The following is a 22,827-nucleotide window of genomic DNA, read 5'->3' on the forward strand; positions in this document are numbered from 1 at the left end:
GAGCATGAGCGGGGGAGGGGCAGAGAGAGCCGGAGACACAGAATCCGAAGCAGCTCCAGGCTCCGAGCTGTCGGCACAGAGCCCGACGCGGGGCTCGAACACACTGACCACGAGATCATGACCTGAGCTGAAGTCGGACGCTTAACCGACTGAGCCACCCAGGTGCCCCAAGCCTTGTTTATTTTTAAATGAAATTCCAGAAGAAATCACGTAGAATTACAGGCGCTGATACGGTGAGACGAAGCTTCCGTGCCACGTGAGGCTCCCCGGTTGTGTGTCTGTCTGTGTGTCCTGTTCTGGGTGCTCCGCTCCCCCGTGCCTGCCCCTTGTGCTCTCCCGTCCTCCCGAGTGTTGCTGTCTGCCCTGTGGTGACCGCCACCGGGGGGACTTTGCAGATGGGCCAGGTTCCCAAGCTCCAGCACTGGAGCCTGGATGCAGCCTGGGACTGCGTGGCCAGCACCCCCGGGCGGCAGCTGCTGGCGCTGGGGACACGCTCCGAGTTGCGGGATACGGGACGCGGACTCCGTGCGTCTCCCCTGCCCTGTCGTCTTTTTACTTTGCTTTTTATCTTCCACCACTCTCTTTCTGAATGACGGCAAAAGGAATCTTTTTTCTTCTCACAAGGAAATACAAGTGTTTCTTGTGACTTTAGCAGGAGTCAGAGATTTCCTCACAGGTGACCTCGGAAATCTTTCCTTGTACTCGAAGACAGAGATGAACATCCTTTGCTGGGAGCAGGTGTGTGTCCCGCCTTAGAACATACCAGTACCTTTGGCTAAAAGGGAGCCCGGGAGCTTGGTTCACTGGACGCCTTTCGCGGCTGGCGCCCTTCAGTCACAAGTTAGAGTCTGGGAGACCAGAAGGAAACCGTGTCTGACACAGCGGCGTGTGACTTTGAATATAGGGACGGTATTTTCAAACACATCGCCATCTGAGGCATTTTTCGTACCCCTCCCATGAGCCGGACGTGGGTCAGCCCCTTCCCACGCTCCCCCGTTCACAGAAGCAAAGCGTGCTGCTGCCTCAGTTTCCCCACTCGCGCGCTCCCACGCCTCGCTGCACGTGGCCACCCACGTGCCTGCTCTCGCCCTGCCCTTCGTTTGCCCCTGCTTCTCCGTGCGGGGGGCCCTCTGGTCTTCTGTTTAAGGGGATACGAAATCTGTGGAGTTTCTTTTGTCCAAAGACGTCTTTATTTTGCCTCCAGTTTTGAAGAGAACACCTTGGGTGGCGGTTCTGTCATTTCTCTGTGGTGCCGTCCCGCTGTGTCCTGGCGCCCGCCCTGCCCCTGCCCCTGCCCCGGGGGCTCCTGCTCTCCTGGGGCAGCCAGTGTTAGGCCCGGATGCACTTTGCATGCGAGTCTTACAGCTGCGACCTGCTCACATCTGGCCGTATCGTTCTGTCCTGTGTGCTGGGGTTTCCGCCACACGTGTGAGCTGTGACTTTCCGTCCGTCCGTCCGTCTGTCTGTCCTCACGGTCCAGCGGGTGTTTTCTACCAGCCGCTTTCCAGCTGCGACTCTTCTGCCGAGTCCACCTTGGGGGCTCTAATTTTCATTATCACATTTTGCAGTTACAGAACTTCTACCTTATTCTTTCTGGCAGATCCGATTCTCTGCTGAAATTGTCCGCAGGGAATACCGTGTGGTCTCCTGACCGGGGCGGTATCGGCACCCCACCCCCACCCCGGGGTGCCGGTCCTGCTCTTACCTCCTTTGCTAAGCCAGTTCTTCTCTCTTTCCCTCTTGGACTCTAGACCCTGTGTGTGGAAACCTCAGGTGCCATGAGGCTCTGTGTGGGGCTGTCTCCCACCGAGGGTTGTTGTGGGGCGGACCTCGCCCGTTGCAGGCTGAGTCGCTTCGAAGCTGGCCTTCCCTGTCCCATAGCCGGTTAACTCTCGGTGCTGGGGGCAGCCCAAAGTCCGCGGTGCTTCCACAGCCTGTCCTCCTCGGTGGGCGTGGAATTGCAGAGTGCTCCACGCAGCACCGCGCCACGAATCGGAGCTGCCGTCCCCTCGGGGTCCAGGCAGCCGCTCACGGCAGGCACACGACTCGGGTGAAGGGCCGCACCGAGCTGGGTCTCCACACACCCTTCTCTCCGGGACCTTTGTCCCGGCTTCGGGGTGGTTCCCTGATGCCTTTAAGTGGACTTTCTGAAATGCGGCTTTTCTGGTTTTTCGGAGCCGGGTGGTCAGTTACAGAGCGGTTGGCTGCGGCCTGCGGCAAAGGTCCTATTTCGTACGTTTGCGGCCCCCCGGCGCGTCCGGAACACCCGGAAGGTCCCGGCCACGGGGTTGTGTCTCAGCCGTTGCGTGTTCCACGCTCTTGGGCAAACGTTCCAGACGGGTAGCGTTTTCTCACCGGCCGCCGTACTTTGTTCTGACTAATTCGTAGTTCCAAAAGTGCTCGTACTGAGCTTTCCGAGAACGCGTGTTACGTCAGTTCGAGTCGTGGGCGTGAAAGTGAACGGTGACAAAGCAGGAAAGAGAAGGATGGCTGGCTTCTAAGTAGGCTGGGGTGAGACCAAGTCCCACACTTGCCTGTTGGTCATTGGGGACAGCCCAGGGGCAGAGGGAGGGGCCGGAGCAGAGGTCAGGACTCCTTGACCCCGGCACGCCCCGTGGCGGCTGTGGGCTCCGTGTCCACCCCCCCCCGCCATGCCCCCCACCTGCTGGCGGGGACACCATGAGGCCCACGGGCCCCTGACGACAGAGGCGGCAAGTTGCGGCGTGTGCCACACGCTTGGCCTGTGGCAGGGCCGCCCTTGGAAGACAGAACTAAGGGGTTTGCGTTTGTTTTGTCCTGCTCAGATCACCCGAAAATTCCGGCTGAATTCTGACGGCAAACTCGAACAGACGGTCTCCATGGCAACCACTACCCAGCCCATGACTCAGCATCTTCACGTCACCTACAAGAAGGTGACCCCGTGACCCCGAGCGTGTGTTGTGACCCTTCGGCTTCCCCGTGGACGCCCGCAGCAGGTGTGGGTGTGGCCGCAGGTCTCCGTGGGCTCCCGCGTGTTGCCACGTGTTCTTGTAACGGCGTAGAAAAACCAAATAAAAGGCCTTTATTTTTATGACGGAGCATTTTGAATATTGTCCCTCGTGTAGACTGTGCGTTTCTTCCATCTGCCGGTGGCTGCTTGTTTTCCAGTCTTTTCCCTAAAAAATTAAGGAGTGACTCTCGTGTTCCCTCACCTTTTCTTCTGGTAGTTTTGGCAAGATCTAAAATACCTATAAATCTTCAGTGGGGGAGCCGACAACCAACGCGTCACAAAGGGGATCAGTTACTTTATGACTTTAGAGCTGACGGTCTCGGGGGCCCCATCTGCACAGGTGAAGGGCGTTCCCGCGGCCGTGAGTCCCTCACACCCCCCGCCGTTCTGTGCGGACCGCTGCTCTCATTTGTGTGTGTTGTGCAGTCTCCCAGCCACCCAGCCGTCCCCCTCCCAGGGCTTCGTCCCTTCTCCCTTCTTTTCGCTGGAGTATTTTTAAACAAATTCCCGGCCGTTTCCACCAACTGCTTCAGTGTGCATATCAAAGCAAAACAAACCGTTTGCTTCTTCCTAACACCCCACCTTAAAAGCCCAGCCCTGAAGTGGAGCCCACGTGAAGGGAGGTGGTGCCCCAGCCCCAGGGAGAGGAGGACCAAGCCTCCCCCCCCCCCCCCCCCACCCCGGGCTTGGGGACAAAGGCGGTACCAGGTGAGGTGGCCAGTACCTAGGAGCTCAGGAGGGACCAGGACTGGTGACCCAGGTACCAAGCGGCCAGGGAGGTTGCTGCAAGCCAAGTAAATCCAGGGCAGGAGACTCGTATGAAGTCATCCTGAGGTGAAGTCCCCTCTAGCTGCGTGTGAAACCAGACAGTTGAGGTGCTTCCCGAACATGGCAGGCCAGGGACAGTGTGGACGCTCCCCGGCAGGGCCAAAACCTGAAGGCGGCAAAGTCCCGCTCTTTGGCTCCGGGCCTGCCCGGAGGCCCGCAGGGTGGAGGCCCTGCCTCCCCAGCTTTGCTGGACGCAGCCCACATGCGGCTCCCTGGGACGCGCTCCTGTGGGATTACGCGGCTGTGCCGCGTAGATTATATGCACTTCTCTGGGGTCTCTGCGGCTGGAATCACGCCAGCGGCTCCACCCGCGTGGGGCATGGGTCTCTGCCGAGACTCCGGGCCACTTCACCCTCCAAAGTCTAGGGGGAAGTAGCAGAGCCCCTCTGGTTAGGATTTCAGCATCTGGGCTTTGGGGAAAACAAACATTTGGACTTTAGCACCGGAGGCCCCGGAAGCCGGCAGGGCGGCCTCCACCCGCGGCCCTCCCGCCCAGAGCTGCTTGCGGGGTGGGCTCGGAGCCCAGGACCAGAAGCAAACATCCGGCACGGTCTGGTCCCTCCCCCGTGCCGTTTGGGAACGGGGTCTCTAAGCCCGGAAGGTGTTCCCCAGGCTGAACTGGGGGTGTGTCTGTCTCGTTCCTCCGTCCCTTCTGTCCCCGTGGATGGAAGTTCTCACTGGACTGTGTATGCCCAGAACTTCTGTCGCCACTCCGGCAGTCACCTGTCCAACTGCCGCCCTTTGCTGATGCTAAAATTAAGAGGCCCCAGTGGTGGGGGGCTGACCCCATCTCTCACTGGGGAGTCCGCCACCATGGGGGATCTCTTCCTGAGCCAGCCCCACGGTCAGCGCTGCAGACTGGCCGCCTTACCACTGTGGTCGTTTCTTTATTTATACATTTACGTCATCTCCACGCCAACATGGGGCTTGAACTCACAGTCCCCCAATCAGCAGGCATGCTCCTCCCAGCAGCCGGGCACTTTTCTTTTTCCCTTTTCACAGAGCCGTTGTATTTTATCGGGTCTGGCATATTTCTTATTTAACAAAATAGAGGAGCCAAAACTGCAAACCGGTCAGCAGTGTCCTGATGGGAAGAGGGGCTCCGCTCCCTCCGACCCTTCCCACCCGACTGGAGCTGAGCGGCATGGAGCAAGCACGGCTGCTGACAGCGGGTAGGACCCAGGTCCTGCGACTCCTGCCTTCTGCGTGTGTTCAGGGGCATCTGTGGATCAGGGAGACCCCAGGTAGGAGCTGAGGAGTCAGCTCCTGGGTAGATCAGAGATCCCAGCGGATGCCCACCTTGGACGCCATGCCTGCCTCCCTCCTTCCCCTTCTGTGACTCGTTCATGCCTGCAGCGCTGGAGAGACAGAAAGGAAAACCAGTTGCAGCCGTCAGAGGGGGAGGCTGAGACTCCTGCAGGTGTCAGCGGGGCGCCTCCCGCCACATTCCCCAGCGGCCCTGCCACCACCCACACAAACAGGAGAAGGAAAGGCAGGGATTCCAGGGACAAGCCAGACGTTGGGATCCCAGGCTCTCCTGGAAAATTGAGGAGACTATGGAAATTTCTGGGGCATTTCCAAGGAGACAGCGGCTTCAGAAGAGCCTGGAAACTCCTATTCTGACAGCCTGGGGTGGCGGGGGCGCAGAGCCATAGTCCGTATCGCAGAGCTGCTGACCACCTCCAGGCCTCTCTGCGCTCAACCCAGCCACCCGCGACCTACCCGCTGGCTCAGGCCTCACATTTCCCCTCCACATCCTCGTCCCCTCCTACAAGGCTCTCAGAGGCCCTCGTCTAAAAGGCCAGTCAGTGCCATGGACAGAGTAGCCTGTCTGAGAAGGAAATCGTAGGGGAAATGCATGAGATCACGGATGGGGAAGCGCCACAGCAGCAGACATTCTGTCTAGTGTTGTAGTCTCTGGAGTGGGGATGGGCGGCGGAGAACCACTCACTTCCTATCGCAGGGGCCCCCTCAGCACCGCTGTCAGGCAGGAGGGGTGGGAGCTCTTGGGAGTGGGGAACACCCCACGGACACACTGCCTGCCCACTCCCTGCCCCTTTAGCTCCAGCCATCTGGACCACTAAATCCCCAGGCTCTTCTACAGCCCCCAGGGCAGGGCTGGGAAGAGAGGGACAAGTCCTGCCACCACTAGGGCCAGAGCATGGTCCCCGGGACACCTGACCCCCTCTCTTGAAGGACTGGCTACATGACAGTCAGAGAGCTGCATGGACCTCACACTGTTCTCTTCCTGGAGCCGTGGTGTGAGCGGCAGATGGGAGAGAGAGAGAGGAATGGAAAGGCTTGTCAGAGACCCGGAGAGAGGCATTCAGAGGCGGAAGGGACAGGCCTCCCCACCAACTGCTTTGTTTTAAGTAATCTCTGTGCCTAACACGGGGCTCCAGATATCGACCCCACGGGGCACCTGGGTGGCTCCGTCGGTTAAGCATCCGACTCTTGATTTCAGCTCAGGTCAGGATCTCGCGGTTCACGAGATCAAGCCCCAAGTCGGGGTCTGCACTGACAGCACAGCCTGCTTGGGAATCTCTTTCTCCCTCTCTGCCCCTCCACCGTGCACGCGTGCACACACACACACTTTCTCTCTCTCTCTCTCTCTCTCTCTCTCTCTCAAAATAAACATTTAAAAAACAAAATATCGGCCCTGGGATGAGTCACATGCTGCCCCCACTGATCCGGCCAGGCACCCCAACAGCAGTCACTCCTGCACTGGGGGATGAATTGTCAGGAAGAAACTCCTTCCGCGTGCAGCAGGCTGAGCCTGGTCGCCCTGAAGTAACTTCCCAGCAGAAAGCCGGCCGCCATTTGCGTCAGAAAGCCCTAGCACCTCAAGTGGAGGCCCACACCCAAGGCTCCTCTGCTCCTCCTGCTGCCCGGAACCTGTGATTCGGGTCAAAGGGGGCGGGAGGTGCTCAGAGGACAGGAGGTCGAGGGTGGGAGGTCAAAGGTGGTGGGAGGTGCTCAGAGGCCAGAGCGCACAGCTGTGTCCCGTGGCCTCCGCTCTGGTGGCGGGGTGCTCAGAGGCCGCAGGCCCACTGCCCTGCTTCCCGCCTGCGTGGGCAGAGCCAGAAACGGAGTTACACTTCATGGTCTCGGCACCGCCGTGGCCCGTTTGAGGTCGCCACGCAGTCGGCGCCTTCCCCGTGGCTGCTGCCTCAGCACAGGGGACTCACATTCGTGTTTACGGGGAAAAGCGTAGCATCCGTGCCGTCTCCAGTTCACGCTCTAGGAGCGCAGAACTTTTCACCTAAACTCTTTGATCTTACCTCTTCTAAGGTGAAAAATCTTGGTTCTTTGCAATATTAGTTGCTTTAGTCTCCAGGTACACAGCGTTTTCAGAGGAGTAACACTGTGACAACGGACCGAGCCGGACGTCTCAGTTTTTCCTTTTGGTTTTGCCCCTTCCCAGCAGAGAGAGCGAGTCCAGATATAGTCGAACTGGACTCCTCGGTTTCCCTGGTGCTTCCGGCACCGGCTCGCCACACGAGCTCCCTGCGTAACTCTCTGATCGACTCCGCGAGGTGGCTCTGCTTACGCAAAACCCCCGACGTGACTTTATTGCCAGGACCGTAAAATAGGGCCCACTTGCCCGCCCCCAGCTGCAGGTGCTTCTGGGGCAGCCAGGCCACGGCTCACCAAGCGGGTCCCCTCCCGCCGGACGCCCACCCCGCTTCCGGTCTTCGGCGGGCCTAACGATGTCCCCACCAGTAACCTGCCGCTTTGGGTTTCTGCCGGCGCACGCAGGCGGGACGTCCAGGAGGGGGGCTGCCAGCCCAAGGCCAGCGGCACAGGGCACCCAACCCCTCGGGGCTGTGCCCTCCACCCCCACGGCTGTGGGAGGCCGCCTGCCCCACCAGCCGGGCGCTCGTCAGGGAACGGGAGCTGGGCTAGCTGGGGTTTGCATTTCTCTTGTTTTATTTTTTTCTTCTGGGTTTTTGTAGCCGGTGCACTCTTGAATTTGGAATATTAATCCTGACATGAACGTTCAGTTACAATTTTTTTATTGAGGGAAAACACACCGTTATGACATAAAGTTCGCCATTTTAACCAGTAACTAAAGTACAGTTTAGCGGCATTTAGTACCGTCATCCTCCTGGGCAACCGTGACTTCTGCCCTCTCCCAAACCATCCTTGTCGTCCCAGAAGGAAGCCCCCGACCACGTGATGGTCACTCCCGTCCCCCGACCCCTAGCCCTGGCGCCCACTACTCTTTTCTGTCTCAAGTTACAAGTCTTTTTGAAAATGTTAAATGCCTTTTTATCCACTATGCATTTTGTCTTTCATCGTTCCTGAATTTTACGTCTTACTTCGGAAGGTTTTGTCTGTTCCCCAGTTACAGAGAAAATTACCCATTTCTTCCAGTACGTATTTCATGATTTACACTTAGGTCTTTGACCCACTTGGAATTTGTCCCCGTGTATATTGTGACCTCAGGTCCCATCTCGTCTCTTCCCCCACCTTACTCGCGGACTCAGTTCTGCAGGCACTGGGGTCTGGCTCTGGCTGTCCCAGGTCCCCCGGACTGCCTGCCTGCACTTGGCCTCGTGCTCGCGGTTCCGTGACAGACGCCACACCGGGCTCAGCTACAGGCGGGCTTCTCCCTCACCTTTCTCCTTTTTAAGATTCATTCTGGGGGCGCCTGGGTGGCGCAGTCGGTTAAGCGTCCGACTTCAGCCAGGTCACAATCTCGCGGTCCGTGAGTTCGAGCCCCGCATCGGGCTCTGGGCTGATGGCTCAGAGCCTGGAGCCTGCTTCCGATTCTGTGTCTCCCTCTCTCTCTGCCCCTCCCCCGTTCATGCTCTGTCTCTGTCTCAAAAATAAACATTAAAAAAAAAATTTTTTTTTTTAAAAAAAAGATTCATTCTGGCTGTACTTTTTTTCATTTTTAAAATTTTTTAACGTTTTATTTCTTTTTGAGAGAGAGACCGAGCACGAGCAGGGGAGGGGCAGAGAGAGAGAGGGAGACACAGAATCCCAAGCAGGCTCCAGGCTCTGAGCCGTCAGCACAGAGCCCGACGTGGGGCTTGAATCCACGAACCGTGAGATCATGACCTGAGCTAAAGTTGGACGCTCAACCAACTGAGCTACCCAGGCGCCCCTATTTTTGCTTTTTAAGAAAATTTCCTCCCATTAAAATTAGCTTGTTCGGGGGCGCCTGGGTGGCTCAGTCGGTTTAAGCATCTGACTTTGGCTCAGGTCACCATCTCACGGTTTGTGAGTTCAAGCCCCACGTCGGGCTCTGTGCTGACGGCTCGGAGCCTGGAGCCTGCTTGGGATTCCGTGTCTCCCTCTCTCTCTTTGCCCCTCCCCTGCTCGTGCTCTGTCTCTCAAAAATAAAATAAACCTTAAAAGAAATTTTTTAATCAGCTTGTTTAAATCTAGAAAAAAAATGCCATTCTGATATGTCTACAAGGATGCATTAGATTTGTAAATTTGCTTATGAAGAATTGTCTTCTTTGTGGATGGATTTCCTCTCCGGAACATGGTGCCTCCGTCTGCTCAAGTCCGTGTGGGGTCTTGAAGGCACACGAGCCTTCCGCACACAGGCTCTCTCACTGTTGGGTTCACGCAGAGGAGTCTTATCCATTTGTTGCTGTTGGAAACAGAGCCTCTCTCCTACCGCGTCCTGTAACAGAGGTGTGTGAAGACAGCCCCCGTCTGATCTCCCTGCGGTTTCGGACCCTGCTGCTGTCCTGTGCTGCCAGCCTGCCCCAGGATTGGGTCCAGGGGGTGAGGGAGGAAGCTGGGGCAGGCCCAGTGGGCAATGAAGACCTGACCGGCATCGCCTGCCCCCGTCACGGGCACCAGGGCGAGAGGGCAGGCAGGGCTTGGAGGAAGCAGCATCCTTACAGCCAGCCGACTCCCACCCTGTGGCCGCTTCCCTGGGAGGCTGGATGGGAGGGCCGGGCCAGCTGACTTCAGCCTTCCTCTGGCTGAGCCATACGTTGCACAGAAAGGGAAACCCAGACCACGGGAGACTGAGTGGCAGAATCCAGCACTGTGTGCCTGTGGCCTGAGCAGGAGTCGGGCCCCCATGGGGAGAATGTCCGTTCACCAGAAAGCCGGGGGTGCGGACTGCCCGGAGCCAGCAGCCAGGCCTCTGGGCCCAGGGGGAGCCCGGGAAGGGGCACGGAGGCCGTGGCCGGCAAAGCAAGGGGAGGAGAACGGCCGGGCTGGACTGAGGAGTCGTGCAGGGCGGGACCGCTGAGCATTTGTTCCCAGTGTGTGTGTGCGTGTGTGCCCGTGACGCCGTGCATGCACGAATGTGTCCGTGTGGAGCTCCCTGTCACAGTGCGTGGCAGCAGAGGCCGCCCTAATCAGGGAGCGTGCTGGGATGCTTCCGCACTCGTGTTTTCTCACCTGCCTCCTGTCCCGTCCCTGGGCGGCAGGGCAGGGCAGAGGCACCAAGAAAGCAGATGGGTCACCTCCGTTGCCATGAAACTTTATTGGGACTGAACGCACACACACCAGCCTTCTTGTTCACAGGCTCCTGTGCTCTCGGGTCAGGCGTGCCGGCTTGGAGCCCACACCCCTGGTCCCCACAACACAGCCTCCCTGCCATGGGAGGGGGACACGCACTCCCTCCAGAAATGGATTAAGCAACCAGCACATGAGCTCTATGCCCTGTTTACAAGGTCAGTAAGACCCCACGGCTCCTCCAGCCTTGGCCAGGCCAGGGTCTCCTTCCGACTGAATGTGCAGGGCCCACGGCCCAGCTCACGTCCTGACGTGGTCACCCTTCACGGACGGGACCCGGGCATCAAGTGACAGCCTGGCGTTCCCAGCCCCCTTCCTTTGGGACCTGGATGGTGACCCTGGCTTCATGGCTCCAGATGGAAGAGGACAGGGAGGGGTTCCAGGGGAAGGCACTGAAACCCAGCTCCAGGCCAGGGAGGCCCCCGCTGCTTCCCCTTCTAGAGGGCCAGGGTCTGTGGACCAGGGGCTCAGGGCAGGGCCTCCGGCACCGAGGCGGGGCTCTGAAGATCGGAGCGTTCCCAGCCTGGTTGGGGAGGACGTTGGCGCTTTCGAGGGCCGGGGGTCTCCTGGGTCGGAGAGCCTGGCTTCGGCCTCTGCCCGAGCCAGCGGCTCATCTCTCTGGCAACAGCACGAAGAAGGCGGCCTTCAGGAAGCGGCCGAAGCTGCAGAGTGCGGCCACCAGCCAGTGTGAGCGGAAGCCGGGCTCGGTGCTGACCACACACTTGAGGACATCGGTCTGGGAGGGAAGAGGGCACAGTTAGAGGGCAGGGCACCTCACACGGATGTCCGCCGACACCCACGAGGGGGTGCGCGAGGCCGTTAGGGAAGGCCCGTGGTCCACTCCGGACGGAAGACCCGCGTGGGGCCGACCCGGCCACGAGAAGCGAAGGGAGGAGGTAGGTGGAGGCAGGGAGCGGCCAGCCGACGGGAGAAGCCTGCGGTGCCCACGTGAGGACTCCACCGCCAGCCCCGTGGCCACTACCTGCAGCCACGTCCCCGCAACCCCTGGCCTCCTTCTGCCTTGGCCCTGTGGAGCCTGGGGCGCCAGGAAACGCCAAGCCCAGCTTCAGACTCTCCCTTCGAACAGGAGTGGACACAGCTTTCCAGAACCCCAGGGAACGGCCACTATTTCTTCCTATTCCTGCTAAGAAATGAAGTATTTTCTCTACAGTCCAGACTTGGACCGTGGTGGTCACGGCCTTGCTGGCTCCACGGAGAGGAAGCAGGAGGGACAGAGGCCCCGGGGTCCCTGCTGAGGGACACCCACAGCCACAAGTCACCCTGGAGGCAGTGTCCCTCCGCCTGCCTCCCGCAGCGCCAACTTCAGATGAGCCTCCGGCCCCAGAACCTCGGCCTTCGGCTCCGACCTCGGCGGAGGGCTGAGCTCTGTCATCCACAGCCGGCCTCGCACACCCTTGCCCGCCATCCCTTTTACAGAGAAGACTGAGATCTCCTGTGGGAGCCTGGCCAGGGCTGCGCGGGCGGCTGGGGCGCGGGGACTGATGGGTAGGACGCCTGCACGCATCCCTGCGGGCCGGGCCGATGTGCCCCACCTCTCCTGGACAGAGGGGTCACGGCTGCAGACCAGCTTCTGCCCTGCGGGGGACTCCCGGACAGCAGGACTTTAGCCCTAGAGGTGGGGGGAGGCTCCGGCCTTGGAGGGAGCTGGGCCTCACCCCTGCCCCACCCAGCAACCCCTTCCCGGGACCTCAGGTGCCCCTCACCCATCCGCCGCGCCTCCGCAGCCAGGGCGCCAGGGTCTTGCGCACAAACTCCCCGAGGCAGTCGACGATAGCGTGGACCATGGCGGGCTGGGCCTGCCGCACACAGTCTACGGCCAGCCCCGCAGCCACTGAGTACAGGGACACCACCTTGCCCCACGTGATGCCTGCAGGGAGAGAGACAGACGCCGGTCAGCAGAAGGCCACCCAAACCCTGGCTCCAGTCCAGCCCTCGGGGTCGCAGGAAGGGCCTCTCTGAGCCACGCCCCCTGCCATCCTCCCACTGATGACTGGGGTGGGCACCCAGGGCGCCAGCCTCCACCCCACCTGGACAGGTGCCCTGCCAGCTGACCGCCAGGCACGAGCCCCAGCCACCCTCCATCACAGGTCAGTCCTGCCACCCTCACGGGTAGTTCTTAGGTGGAGATTCTCGAAGCCCCCGTTATCCGCCCGCACACCTGTGCCAGCGCCCAGGACAACCTCGCACGGCCCACCGTCTGCCAGAGGAGGCGATAAGACAGCAAGGCAGTTCAGTGAGGAGGAAACGGAGGCCAGGGGCGAGGGTGGCCAAGTGACCTGGAGCTGCGCACTGTGTCCAGTAAGAGGCGTCAAGCCACACCTGCCCCGGGCGCGTCCGGTCTCCCGAACAGCCGTGTGAAGGCACCGGGACGTTCCCTACACGAAGCAGCTGAGGCCCACGAGGGGGGTGACCCTCCCCAGACCACAGAGCTCCTGAGCAGTGGCACCAAGATGGGGCCGCCCAGGAGGAAAAGGCCGATGAACGGAGTCTGAGAAAGAATGCCCGAAATTCTAGGGTGTGGGCTTCCTTAATGTATAAAGAGAGTTTACAACTCAGCCAGAACAAAGAGAAACCGTTCAAAAGTATGAACGCAGAATAAACAGCTGCTTCACGGAAGAAAAGATACAAATACATGAAACATTTGGGGCGCCTGGGTGGCACAGTCGGTTAAGCGTCCGACTTCAGCCAGGTCACGATCTCACGGTCCGTGAGTTCGAGCCCCGCGTCGGGCTCTGGGCTGATGGCTCAGAGCCTGGAGCCTGTTTCCGATTCTGTGTCTCCCTCTCTCTCTGCCCCTCCCCCGTTCATGCTCTGTCTCTCTCTGTCCCAAAAATAAATAAACGTTCAAAAAAAAAAAAAATACATGAAACATCTGAAAAATGCCCACCTCGCAAATAACCACAGAAAGGCCAATGAAAACAAGATATAGATTGCAATCTGTCAGATTAAAACTTTATTGTTTTTATTTATTTTGGGGGGGAGGGGCAGAGAGAGAAAGAGAGAGAGATTGAGAATCTCAAGCAGGCTCCACGCTGTCAGTGCAGAGCCCGACATGCGTCTTGATCTCATGACCGGGAGATCACAACCTGAGCGGGTGTCAGGAATCGAATGCCTAACCAGCTGAGCCACCCAGCCTCCCCTCTTTCTTACCTCTCTTAATCTTCCTCCTCCCCGAACCCACCATCCTTAATTCTCCGACTAACGAACACAAAGCACTTGGAAGAGCACTGCTGTAACATGTGGGGGGCACTTTATTTTCTGTGGCTGTATTACCGTTGTCATTGTAATTATAAGTATTAGTCATTCCTCTTTGTACCAAAATTTCCTCATGCTCATTAAAATATCAATTATAAAAGATACCATGAGAAAACATAGAATATGTCGAAGAATCTTTAAAACAGATTGTAGCAGGGGAGGATTATGGTTACCTGGATATAACCGAGGAAGCGTCATATGACCCAGGGGAAAAATAAAACAATGGCCAGACAGCATCATCCCTTGGGATCTAGTGTGTCTCCTGTCCAGATTTATTATAACACTGAACAGGTCTGAACAGTGACTCTGGAAGCTGAGGAGAGGGCGTGCTCTGTGCAGAGTCACAGGATATAGCCCCTAAAGCCAAGGACCAGGTAGATACCCCAGGCTGGAAACTCTGACAGCTTCAGACTTGTGCACCCAGCAAACTTCTGACCCATGGCATGGATTGGACCAGTCAGTAAGCAAACGGGAGGGCCCCGGGGTCCCAGAAACCAAGGCCCAGATACCATGCCCGCCTCCCTGCCAGGCTACGAGAGTCACAGCCCTCCAGCCTCCCAACACAAGGGGCCCCTCTACAAGTAAAGATTCTTCACAAACAGCAAAAAACTACAATTACTCTGGTCTCGCGAGTACATGTGAGTACATTATTGACTGTCCTCTTTTGTCTTTTTAAGTTTACTTGTTTATTTTGGAAAGAGAAAGAAAGCGAGAGTGGGGGAGGGGAAGAAAGAGAGGAAGAGAGAGAGAGAATCCCAAGCAGGCTCCGCACCGTCAGCACAGAGCCTGATGCGGGGGTCGAGCTCATGAACCGTGAGACCGTGACCTGAGCCGAAATCAAGAGTCGGATGCTTAACCGACTGAGCCCCCAGGCGCCCCTTTATTTATTCATTTTTAAAGTAAACTCTAGCCCCAACACAGAGCTTGAACTCATGACTCCAAGATCAAGAGCTGCACATTCTACCGACTGAGCCACCCCAGCGCCCCTGTCAGATTAAAACTCTAAATGCCAGTGTGAGTGAGGATCCAGGTGAGTCTGCACCTTGTCACCCTGACGGGAAAGACAGCCACCATCACGGCAGGAATTAGCCTGAGGACGCGGCATCCGCGGATGGTGGTGCTGCCGGGTCAACGCACCTTCGCGGAGCAGCCGGTGCATAGACCGGCTCCCACCCACCCTTGTTCGCCCGTGTTCGCGGCAGCCCTGCTCATAATCGCCAAAAGGTGGAAGCGACAAAAGAGCCATCAACTGTGAGCGGAAGAGCAAACTGTGGTCCGTCCGTGCCAGGGAACACAACAGCCACAAAAAGGGATGGGGCGTCGGGGAGCCTCGGAAACACGGCGCTCAGGGGAAGCCACAGACTCAAGAGGCCGCATACGCTGTATGAATCTGTTACGCACAACGTCCAGAACAGGTAAATCCATGGAGACAGACGCAGGTCGGTGGTTGCTGGGGGCCGGGGGAGGGGCGGGGAGGGGGTGCTCAAGGGGCTCCAAGTGTCCTGGGCGATGAAAACAGAGGTGTTAGTTGCACGCACTGTGAATGCACTAACGGCCACTCGATTGTACGCTTTACAACGGTTCATTGTTCTGTAAGTTTCATCTCAATAAAGAGAAAAATTTTAAACCCCATAAATGGGACCACATCATTCCCCTGCGTAAAAGCCTCCCATTACTGTTACTTTGCGTCTCTTTCAAAAGAAATCCAAGTTACGGGGCCCCGTGGCCAGCTCCCAGCCTGTGGAGCGTGTGACTCTTGAGCTCAGGGGTGTGAGTTCCAGCCCCGCGCTGGGTGTAGAGATGACTTAAAAATAAATCCAAGTCTGAAATCTCACGTGAGCCCCCACCCCCTTCTAGGCCCCACGCATGCTCTTCCCGCCTCTTCCCTGCTGCCGGCAGTGCTCCCCAGCTCCACAGGCCAGGCCGTGAGGGCGCCAGCTCGTGGTGACAGCACTCCCCCCTATGCCCGTCCCGCTCACGTGGTGCCCTTGGCACCTGCCAGGCACCGCCCCCTGCCAGGACGCAGGTGAAGGGACTGACACGCGAGGGTCGGAGTGTCTGCCACGGGATGCAGGAGGTGAACACCACGTTCTGTGGTGCCCCACGTGGAGACAGGTGCTCACTGTGGCGAGCTCCACGTGATGGCTGTATTTCCAGGTCTGGAGAGAAAAGCCAGGGATGGTAATAAGTTACCCTAAATTACAGTGGCACTTAATGCACTCACCGCCTCTGTCTCGCCCTAACACATTTTCATGCCCCCAAAGGACGCCCTCACCACGGGCAGTCAGGCCCCTTCCCCACCCCTGCACGCAGACCCGTCTTCTGCCTTGGCGGATCTCCCTCCTGTAGGTGTTCCCTGTGGAAGGGCTCACACACGACACTCCGTTCTGCGTCTGGCTGCTTGCACCGGGCACAACGTCCCCAAGGTTCATCCACGTGGTACCTGTCAGCATGTCTCCCTTTCTGTGGCCGAATGACGTTCCCCTGCGCAAAGAGACCACGTTCTGCTCATCCATCCATCAGATGACGAACGTCTGGGTTGCCCGTGAACAGCACTGCTCTGAACGTCTGCGTAGACGTGTGCTTCCATTTTTCACGGGTGGACGCCCAGGAGCAGGACCAGTGTGCCCCGCGGTAACGCCACTCGAGTTAAACCGCTAGAGAGGCCGACCGTCTTCCACGGCAGCCGAGCCACACTGGGGCCCCACCAGCAGCTAATGAGGCTTCGACTGTTCACGTCCCCACCGTGGCGTGTGCACCTGCCTCTGATCCCAGCCATCCTGGTGGGCGGGCGCTGGGGCCTCGCGGTGGTGGCTCTTCCCTGGTTGGCTGATGAGAGCACTTTTCATGGGCCATCTGTACATCTTCCTTGGAAAAGCGTCTACTCAGATTCTTCGCTTCTTTTAGGTTGGGTGGTCTTTTAGTAGTTTTCTAAGAGTTGGTTATCTTTTCTATTTTCTGATCTCTTTGTGGTAAAATATTTTGCTCTCGTCCTAAGAAGAAAAAACTGAAAACCCTGCCAATTTCTAACCAGGGAGAGAAAAACCAGTTTTTCCCCTGAAGGGAGCTGAGCAGACAAAGGGCAGGGACAGAGGCACGGCCACCCAGGGGATGCCTCCACAGGTCCTGCCCTGTAGTCCTCAAGCTGCCCCATCCGGGGCCACAGCCCTGACTGGGCCTGCACCCCAGGGGGGCCTGCCAAGGGGAGGAGGGGGTGCGAGATGCAGCGGGAGGGTCCGTGTGAGCAAGGAGGGGCCGCGGGAAGACGGACAGTGCTGGCGAGCACCTCAAGGCTGGACCTCACGGCTGGGGCCGACCCAGTGGCGAAAGGGTCTAAGGACCTGAGACGTAGGACGGACAAGGGACCAAGGGGAAGCCTTGGGCGGCAAGCAGGGTGGTGGGAGGCGCACCCACAGCTGGTGAGGGGGTGGCCGGAGAGCCAGGCAGCAGCAGAAGGCCAGCCCTGCAACCCCACCTCCATGCAGCCCTGCTCTTTTCAGGTGGCTCTGAGGTTCAGAGAAGCTAAGAAACCACTTGCAGGTCACGGAGCCACAGCCGATGAGGGGCAGCTGCCGCAGAGCCCACAGGGGCAGGTCAGGTGTGGAGGCTGCCCCCAGAAGGGGACGGGGCCGGCGGGGGCCAGGGCCGAACGTGCTTGAACACGAGGGGGTATATTCCGCCCCAGTCTCCGGTGAAAACCACAAGACTAACTGACCTCTGCAAGCGGATCGAGCCTCCGGGCTTCTGTGCCCGTTCTTCCCTGCCCCTCCCCTGTCCTCATGGTCCCAGTCGTTCCGAACACCTCCCTGAGCAAGGCTGGGCAGGTGGAGTGGTCCCTCTGTCCCCTGTCCCCTGCCCACATAGCAGCCACCACCCAGGAGCCTAGCCCAGCCTTCCCGCTCAGACCCACAGCCAGCAGCAGAGCAGAGCCGCATTCTCAGAGATAAGCCTTCCTTTTAAAGCCAGACCTCGGCTCATAAACCAGCCGCCCGCCAGCCTGGAGTCAGACACAGGCGGCCATCCACGCGCCAGCCATCAGGCCCAGGACACAGGAGCCCAGGGAGGGGGAGGGGGATCCTCAGCCCAGGATGTCCCCTGGGCCCCACCTCCTTCCTGGGCCCCACCTGCTTCCTTCTCCACAACGTGCCCTCCCCCCCCCCCCCTGCCGGCTCCCACCCCCCCCCCCCCCCCCCCCCCCCCCCCGCTCCGCCCCGCCCCGCCCCGCCCCAGGTCAGGACAGTTAGAACATTCTGAAGGAAATTGGCCCTCCCACCAGCCCACCCAGGCACCTGCCTCATGATGTCCTAGCCTTACTGATTCCTATCTGGGAGGTCAGTGCTGACCTGGTGGTGGCCCTGGAGGAAGCTAGATTCTACGGTTGGCTGTTCCATGTCCCTGGCCGTCAAAGTCCCTGGCTGTCCTGTGTCCCTGGCCGGCCCGCGTCCCTGGCTGTCCTGTGTCCCTGGCCGGCCCGCGTCCCTGGCTGTCCTGCGTTCCTAGCTGTCCTGTGTCCCTGGCCGTCCCGCGTCCCTGGCCGTCCCATGTCCCTGGCCGTCCCTGGCTGTCCTGCATCCCCACCGCACTGGCCACAACTGAGGGAAGCCTATGCCCACCAGGAGCTGGTAGAGCCTCCTTGGGGGAGGATACCGGAAGTCAACGTGTGGTCACCCCAGAGGGTGGGGTCAGCTGGGCTAGGGGTTCATCTCTGATGGGATGAAGCAGCCCTCTGCTTTATCTGTCTTTTTCCCTGCAGGGTGTGGGCTGCATCTGCGGGTGGTGGGGACCGTGCCTCCCCCTGCAGCCTCCACCCTAAAGCCCTGCTCTGCTGCTGTCCCAACCATCCCATGGATGAGGAAACCCAGGCCAAGGTCACATAGCTGGTCAGCAACAGAGCCAGGACCGCCTCCCAGAGGAGGGTGCGAGGCCTCCCTGCTGCCTGGGGCCCTTCCTCCTGCAATGGAATGCCTTCCAGAAAGCCCCAGAGGGAGGGTGGCCCTCTCCACTAGCCACATGACCGCTCACCTCACTCCCCACTCCAGCTGGGATGCAGCCTCTGGAACACTCTGGCTCCGAGGCCCCCAAGCTTTCCCCCGGCGAGGGCCAGGGCAGGCTGTCCCGTCATCAGGGGTCCCCTGGCCCCGGTGCCGGGGAAACACCCACGGGATGTGCTGAGGCAGGAGGTGCTGGTTGGGGCTGGGGCTCTGGTTACCTAGACGCACAGCCTGGCACCTGTTATACAAGGATACAGGGACGGACTCACAGAGTGTGGGTGCCAGGACAGGACGTGGTGTCACAGGTGGGGATATGAGGTCCGTGGACGGCAGGGAGCCCAGCAGGGTTCCAAGGAGAGGACATGGGGACAGGAGAAGGTTTAGGGGGACGAGCCCCATCGCCTCCAGTGAGTCGGGGGGTAGCAGCAGGAGCTGAACTCAGAAGTGAGGGCACAGAGAGGAGGTGGCAGGAGCACATGTCACCTGCGCACAGTTAGGGCACCAGGAGACGCCCAGGGGAGTGCGGGTCAGCCAGCTGAGACAGGTGTGGTGCTCTTCCCCAGAGACTGCCCAGGGAGCCTCTGCTCCGGGGCTCCTGTCCTCATGGATCTTCCCTCCACATGGGGCCGCCCTGCAAGGCGCCTTTGACCAACACAATCCGGCAGAGTGACACCGTACCTGCAGAGGCTGCATCCCGAGAGCCTGACAGTCCCACCCGGGATGCTGAAGACACTCCCCTTGGGGACCCGGTACCACGCCGTGAGAAGCCCACAGGCCACACGCAGGACACGCTGCCCCCCCCTAAGTCAACGGCCAGCACCGACTGGCAATCTGGGACACGCGGCCCAGACAAGACTTCAGGTCACTGCCACCCCAGCCGATGCCCAGTCAGAGCCTCGTAGAGGCCTGGCACCAGCTACCCAGCAGGCCCACCGTCCTCACAACCGGGGGAGGCACTGCACGTCACCGTTCGAGTCAAGGTTCTGGGCTCTTTTGTGCAGCAAGAAAGTACACGTGACCACCAGGTGGCTCCAGGGCTGTGGGGGCCGCTTCCTGCAGGACCCAGAGCTGAAGGCCCTGCCCCCCGGCCCACCCCAGCCCTGTGGGCGCCCTGGGGGAGGGGGTACCCAGGCCTACCTGCGGAGAAGATTTGTGCTGCCACGGCCAGGAAGGCATCGGTCACCACTGTCTCAGACTGCAGGGAGATGTTCAGCTGACGAGCCACGTTGCGGTAGATACTGGGCCGGATCAGCTCCAGCTCATCTCCTGTGCAGTCACACAGCGGGGTCAGAGGTGGTCCGTGCCTGCACGACCCTAGTCCCACCGTCACACGGGCCTGGGACCAGCCCATTCCTCACGGCCCGCAGCTGGCACCGAACATGCCTGATCCCCGACTGGATTCAGCCCGTCAAATTCCCACCCTGACTTGGCCCCACCATGGCCCCTGGGAACAGGAGACCAAGGAGGTACACTGGGAACCCCCAGACCTACCTCCGCGTCCCGCCCCTCCGATAAGCCAGCCACCCCCCACTCCCGCCCAGGGCCAAGCCTGCTGGGCCGGTGTGGTGGGAATCCCAAGGAGGAACAAGGGCCGTGCCTGATGGGTGACTCATGGCTCACAGTGAGCTGCCCGGGCGGCAGGCGGACTGGGCAGGCAGCCAGAGCCCAACCCGGGCAGGGGCTGTGCCAACGACCCCACGCAGGTGGGCCCCTGGCTGCTGCCTCCGAGGGGCATCCTCGCTCAGGCCCTGCTCTGTGAACCGAGAAGCTGAGCCATTGCCCCAAGCCGCCGACACCGCCCAGGCTCAAACCTGGGCTCCTGGTGCCAAGCGGGTGTGTCTGGACGGGCGGCCACGTTGGGCAGAGAAAATGCCCTCTCAGCAGCCCTGCCCGTGGCCTGCGCTCGCTGCAGCGCCCCTGGCAGTGACGTGCTGGGAATCCCGCACGGCCCTCCGACCGGTGTCCCCCAGCCCAGGCACTTCTGCAGCCAAGGCCAACGGGGAGATGCCGGGGACTGGACAGCACGGAGCGACAGGGGTGTCTGCGTCATTCCCGAGGCCAGCTGCACTCCATCTAATGAACTAAGATCTAAATGCAGAGCACAAACCGGCGAGGCTGGCGGGCAGCTGGAGGAGGTGGCATGGAAATCCCCAGGGCCGGCCTGGCCGTTCCCACACAGACCTCAGGGCCGCTGGGGACCGGCCCCAAGACACTGACCACGGGGACGCGACCCATTCTTCTTCCTGTGTGCCGTTGCCCCGGGAGCTAGGCGTCTGTGCCGAGGAGGGGCTGAGGGGCGTGCGGGGGGGGGGGGGGGGGGGGGGGGGGGGGGAGGGGGCAGGGAGGCAGCGCCGGCCGTGAAGGGGCTAGTGCGGAGCGGCACCAAGAGCAGAACGCAGCAAACAGACATGAAGGAGAGCACCCTGGGGGGCCAGGCCATCTCCTCCCTCCGGATTTCACCCGGCAGGGCTGAGTCCCAGCCACCGGACATAGCCTGGTGCCGGGGAAGGGCCTCGAAGGCCCTGCTCCTGAGATGGCTGGTGCTGGGCACCGAAGCCCAGGCCGGAAATGCCGGGGCTCTCAGGATGGGACACACAGGACTGAGGGCAGAGGAACCAGCCTGGTCAGACTGGGAGAGGCCGAAGCAAAGTTCTTCAGACAAGTTCAGACAATAGGCACTCTGGGCCCAGGGCAGAGGCAGTGCCCAGCTCCTGCTCACAGACAAGGAGACAGAGGCTGGAGGTTGGGGGGCTGCAGGGCAGGCCAGGACGGAGGCAAGACTTCCTTCTGGCTCCCCCAGGGAGGCCAAGGAACCACCTTCTCCAGGGCCCTCTAGAATGCTCCACCAGTGTCATCCCCACAGGCCAGATGAAGAAACGGCTGTGGGTGCCTGACCTCATGGGAGTCTAGGCCCTCTGGACCCCTGCCTGGTTCCCCAAACCCCACTGGCTCTCCCCTCCCCTGAGGCCCCGGAGGGCTACCACCCTTCCTGGCAGCCTTGTCTGACGCCCCAAGGAATCTGTGTGTCTCCCCACACCCCAGGTCTACACAGCTCTGCTCTGAGTCCACACAAAACAGGGACAAGCAGACACCGGTGTCAGCCGGAGAAGAGGCAGCGTCCTCTCACACAGCACTTCCCCGCGAGCCTGGACCCACACTCTGCGCGCAGAGCCGCACCATCAGGCCTCCATCCCCTGCCCATGTGCCCACCGCCAGCAACCAGTAAGCGAGCTCAGTCCCTGGGGGAAGTACACTGAATCAGCCGGGCTGGTCCCCCTCTGGGGTGTAGACCCTGGAGAAGGTGGAAACAGTTACTGGGCTGCGTGTGACCGCGCCGCCCCCCCCCCCATAAGTGCCCCCAGGTGTCTATACACACGGGCTGGCCCCCTTGGTGGCTCTGAGCCTCTGAGCCTCTTTTGCAGGGAGCCCTACCAGGCCTCCACATCAAGGGGAAAGAGCAGCGGGGATTTCAGGCAGCAACCCCAAAGACCTACTTTCCAAAACAAACATCGGGACACGTGGTCCCACAAAGGATTTCTGTGCCCAGCTCAGTACAAGGGTCACTCTGGAAGTTTAGCCACCAAAACACTGTTGTTTCCCAGAGATTTCTAGTCTTTGTGAACAGAATGTCTCAGATCTGGGCGGAGCTGGCATGCCGGGGAGCTCTGCAGCGGGTGGGCCGGAGAGCCCAGGGCTAAAGAGGGGAGTGTGGGTGGGCCCGCCTAGCGAAGCAAGGCTATTCCTGCCCTCCTCCTCCTCCCCTCCCGGCCCGCTCCCTGTCAGCCCCCAAGGGAAACTTCGGCCTAGCAGCGGGGGGCTTCTCCCGGACACCCCTTGGCGTAGCAACGGGGGTCGCCCCCGGGGCACCCCTCGGGCCAGCAGCGGGGGGCTTCTCCCGGGCACCCGCCCGCCCCGGCCCGCACTCACCCAGGCGCAGCAGCACCGCGCACACCTCCGCCAGGCGGCCTCCGGGGGCGGGAGCGGCGCGTTCGGGCGCGTTCCAGGCGAGGCCGGCGCGCAGCAGTCGCGCATGCACGAACTCCCGGCCGAGCGCCTTGGCCTGGGCCACCAGCTCCTTGTCGGTGGGCGAGCGGTCAAAGGCGTCCATGATCTCGGCGGCGAAGACCGAGGAGCGCCGCAGCACCTCCATGGCGGGGACGCGGGCCAGGGGCGCGGCACCTGCGGGGAGCCCGGCTCAGCGCCCGGGCCTGGCCGGCGGCGGGGACGGCGCGCGGGGAGGGGGCGCGCGGG

General features: G+C 60.4%; 2 protein-coding genes across 4 annotated transcripts in view; one reads left to right on the plus strand and one right to left on the minus strand.

Moving 5' to 3' along the window:
• The window catches only part of THAP4 (THAP domain containing 4), a 40,783-nt gene extending 37,706 nt beyond the window's left edge, over positions 1-3,077 (plus strand). For both annotated transcript variants that reach the window (XM_040450376.1, XM_040450377.1), the window contains one exon: positions 2,805-3,077. In XM_040450376.1, coding sequence (XP_040306310.1) covers positions 2,805-2,924 — 120 coding nt within the window. In that variant the 3' untranslated portion in view covers positions 2,925-3,077. The remainder of the gene's footprint in view (positions 1-2,804) is intronic.
• A 7,181-nt stretch (positions 3,078-10,258) lies between these two features.
• Positions 10,259-22,821, minus strand: BOK (BCL2 family apoptosis regulator BOK). Of its 2 annotated transcripts, XM_040450382.1 has the most exons (5): positions 22,504-22,821; positions 19,714-19,842; positions 14,965-15,087; positions 12,034-12,197; positions 10,259-11,045 (listed from the first exon to the last, which is right to left on the minus strand). In XM_040450382.1, exons 1-5 carry the CDS (start codon positions 22,724-22,726, stop codon positions 10,920-10,922), a joined length of 765 nt encoding a protein of 254 aa, XP_040306316.1. In that variant the 5' UTR covers positions 22,727-22,821; the 3' UTR covers positions 10,259-10,919. The 2 variants fall into 2 exon arrangements, with proteins under 2 accessions (XP_040306316.1, XP_040306317.1); XM_040450383.1 differs by lacking the exon at positions 14,965-15,087.
• Between the last annotated feature and the right edge of the window lie 6 nt (positions 22,822-22,827).

This window comes from Herpailurus yagouaroundi, unplaced genomic scaffold (genome assembly GCF_014898765.1).
Source record: "Herpailurus yagouaroundi ecotype Mexico unplaced genomic scaffold, PumYag 202, whole genome shotgun sequence".
NCBI classification, from domain to species: domain Eukaryota; kingdom Metazoa; phylum Chordata; class Mammalia; order Carnivora; family Felidae; genus Herpailurus; species Herpailurus yagouaroundi.

Coding starts and splice junctions, on each gene's coding strand:
- BOK (XM_040450382.1), bottom strand. CDS start 22,726: ATGGAGGTGCTGCGGCGCTCCTCGGTCTTCGCCGCCGAGATCATGGAC. Junction 15,088..19,713: donor AGCACAAATCTTCTCCGCAG/GTAGGCCTGGGT, acceptor TTCATCGCCCAG/GACACTTGGAGCCCCTTGAG. Junction 12,198..14,964: donor GCGTAACAGATTCATACAGC/GTATGCGGCCTC, acceptor CTCTCCCTGCAG/GCATCACGTGGGGCAAGGTG.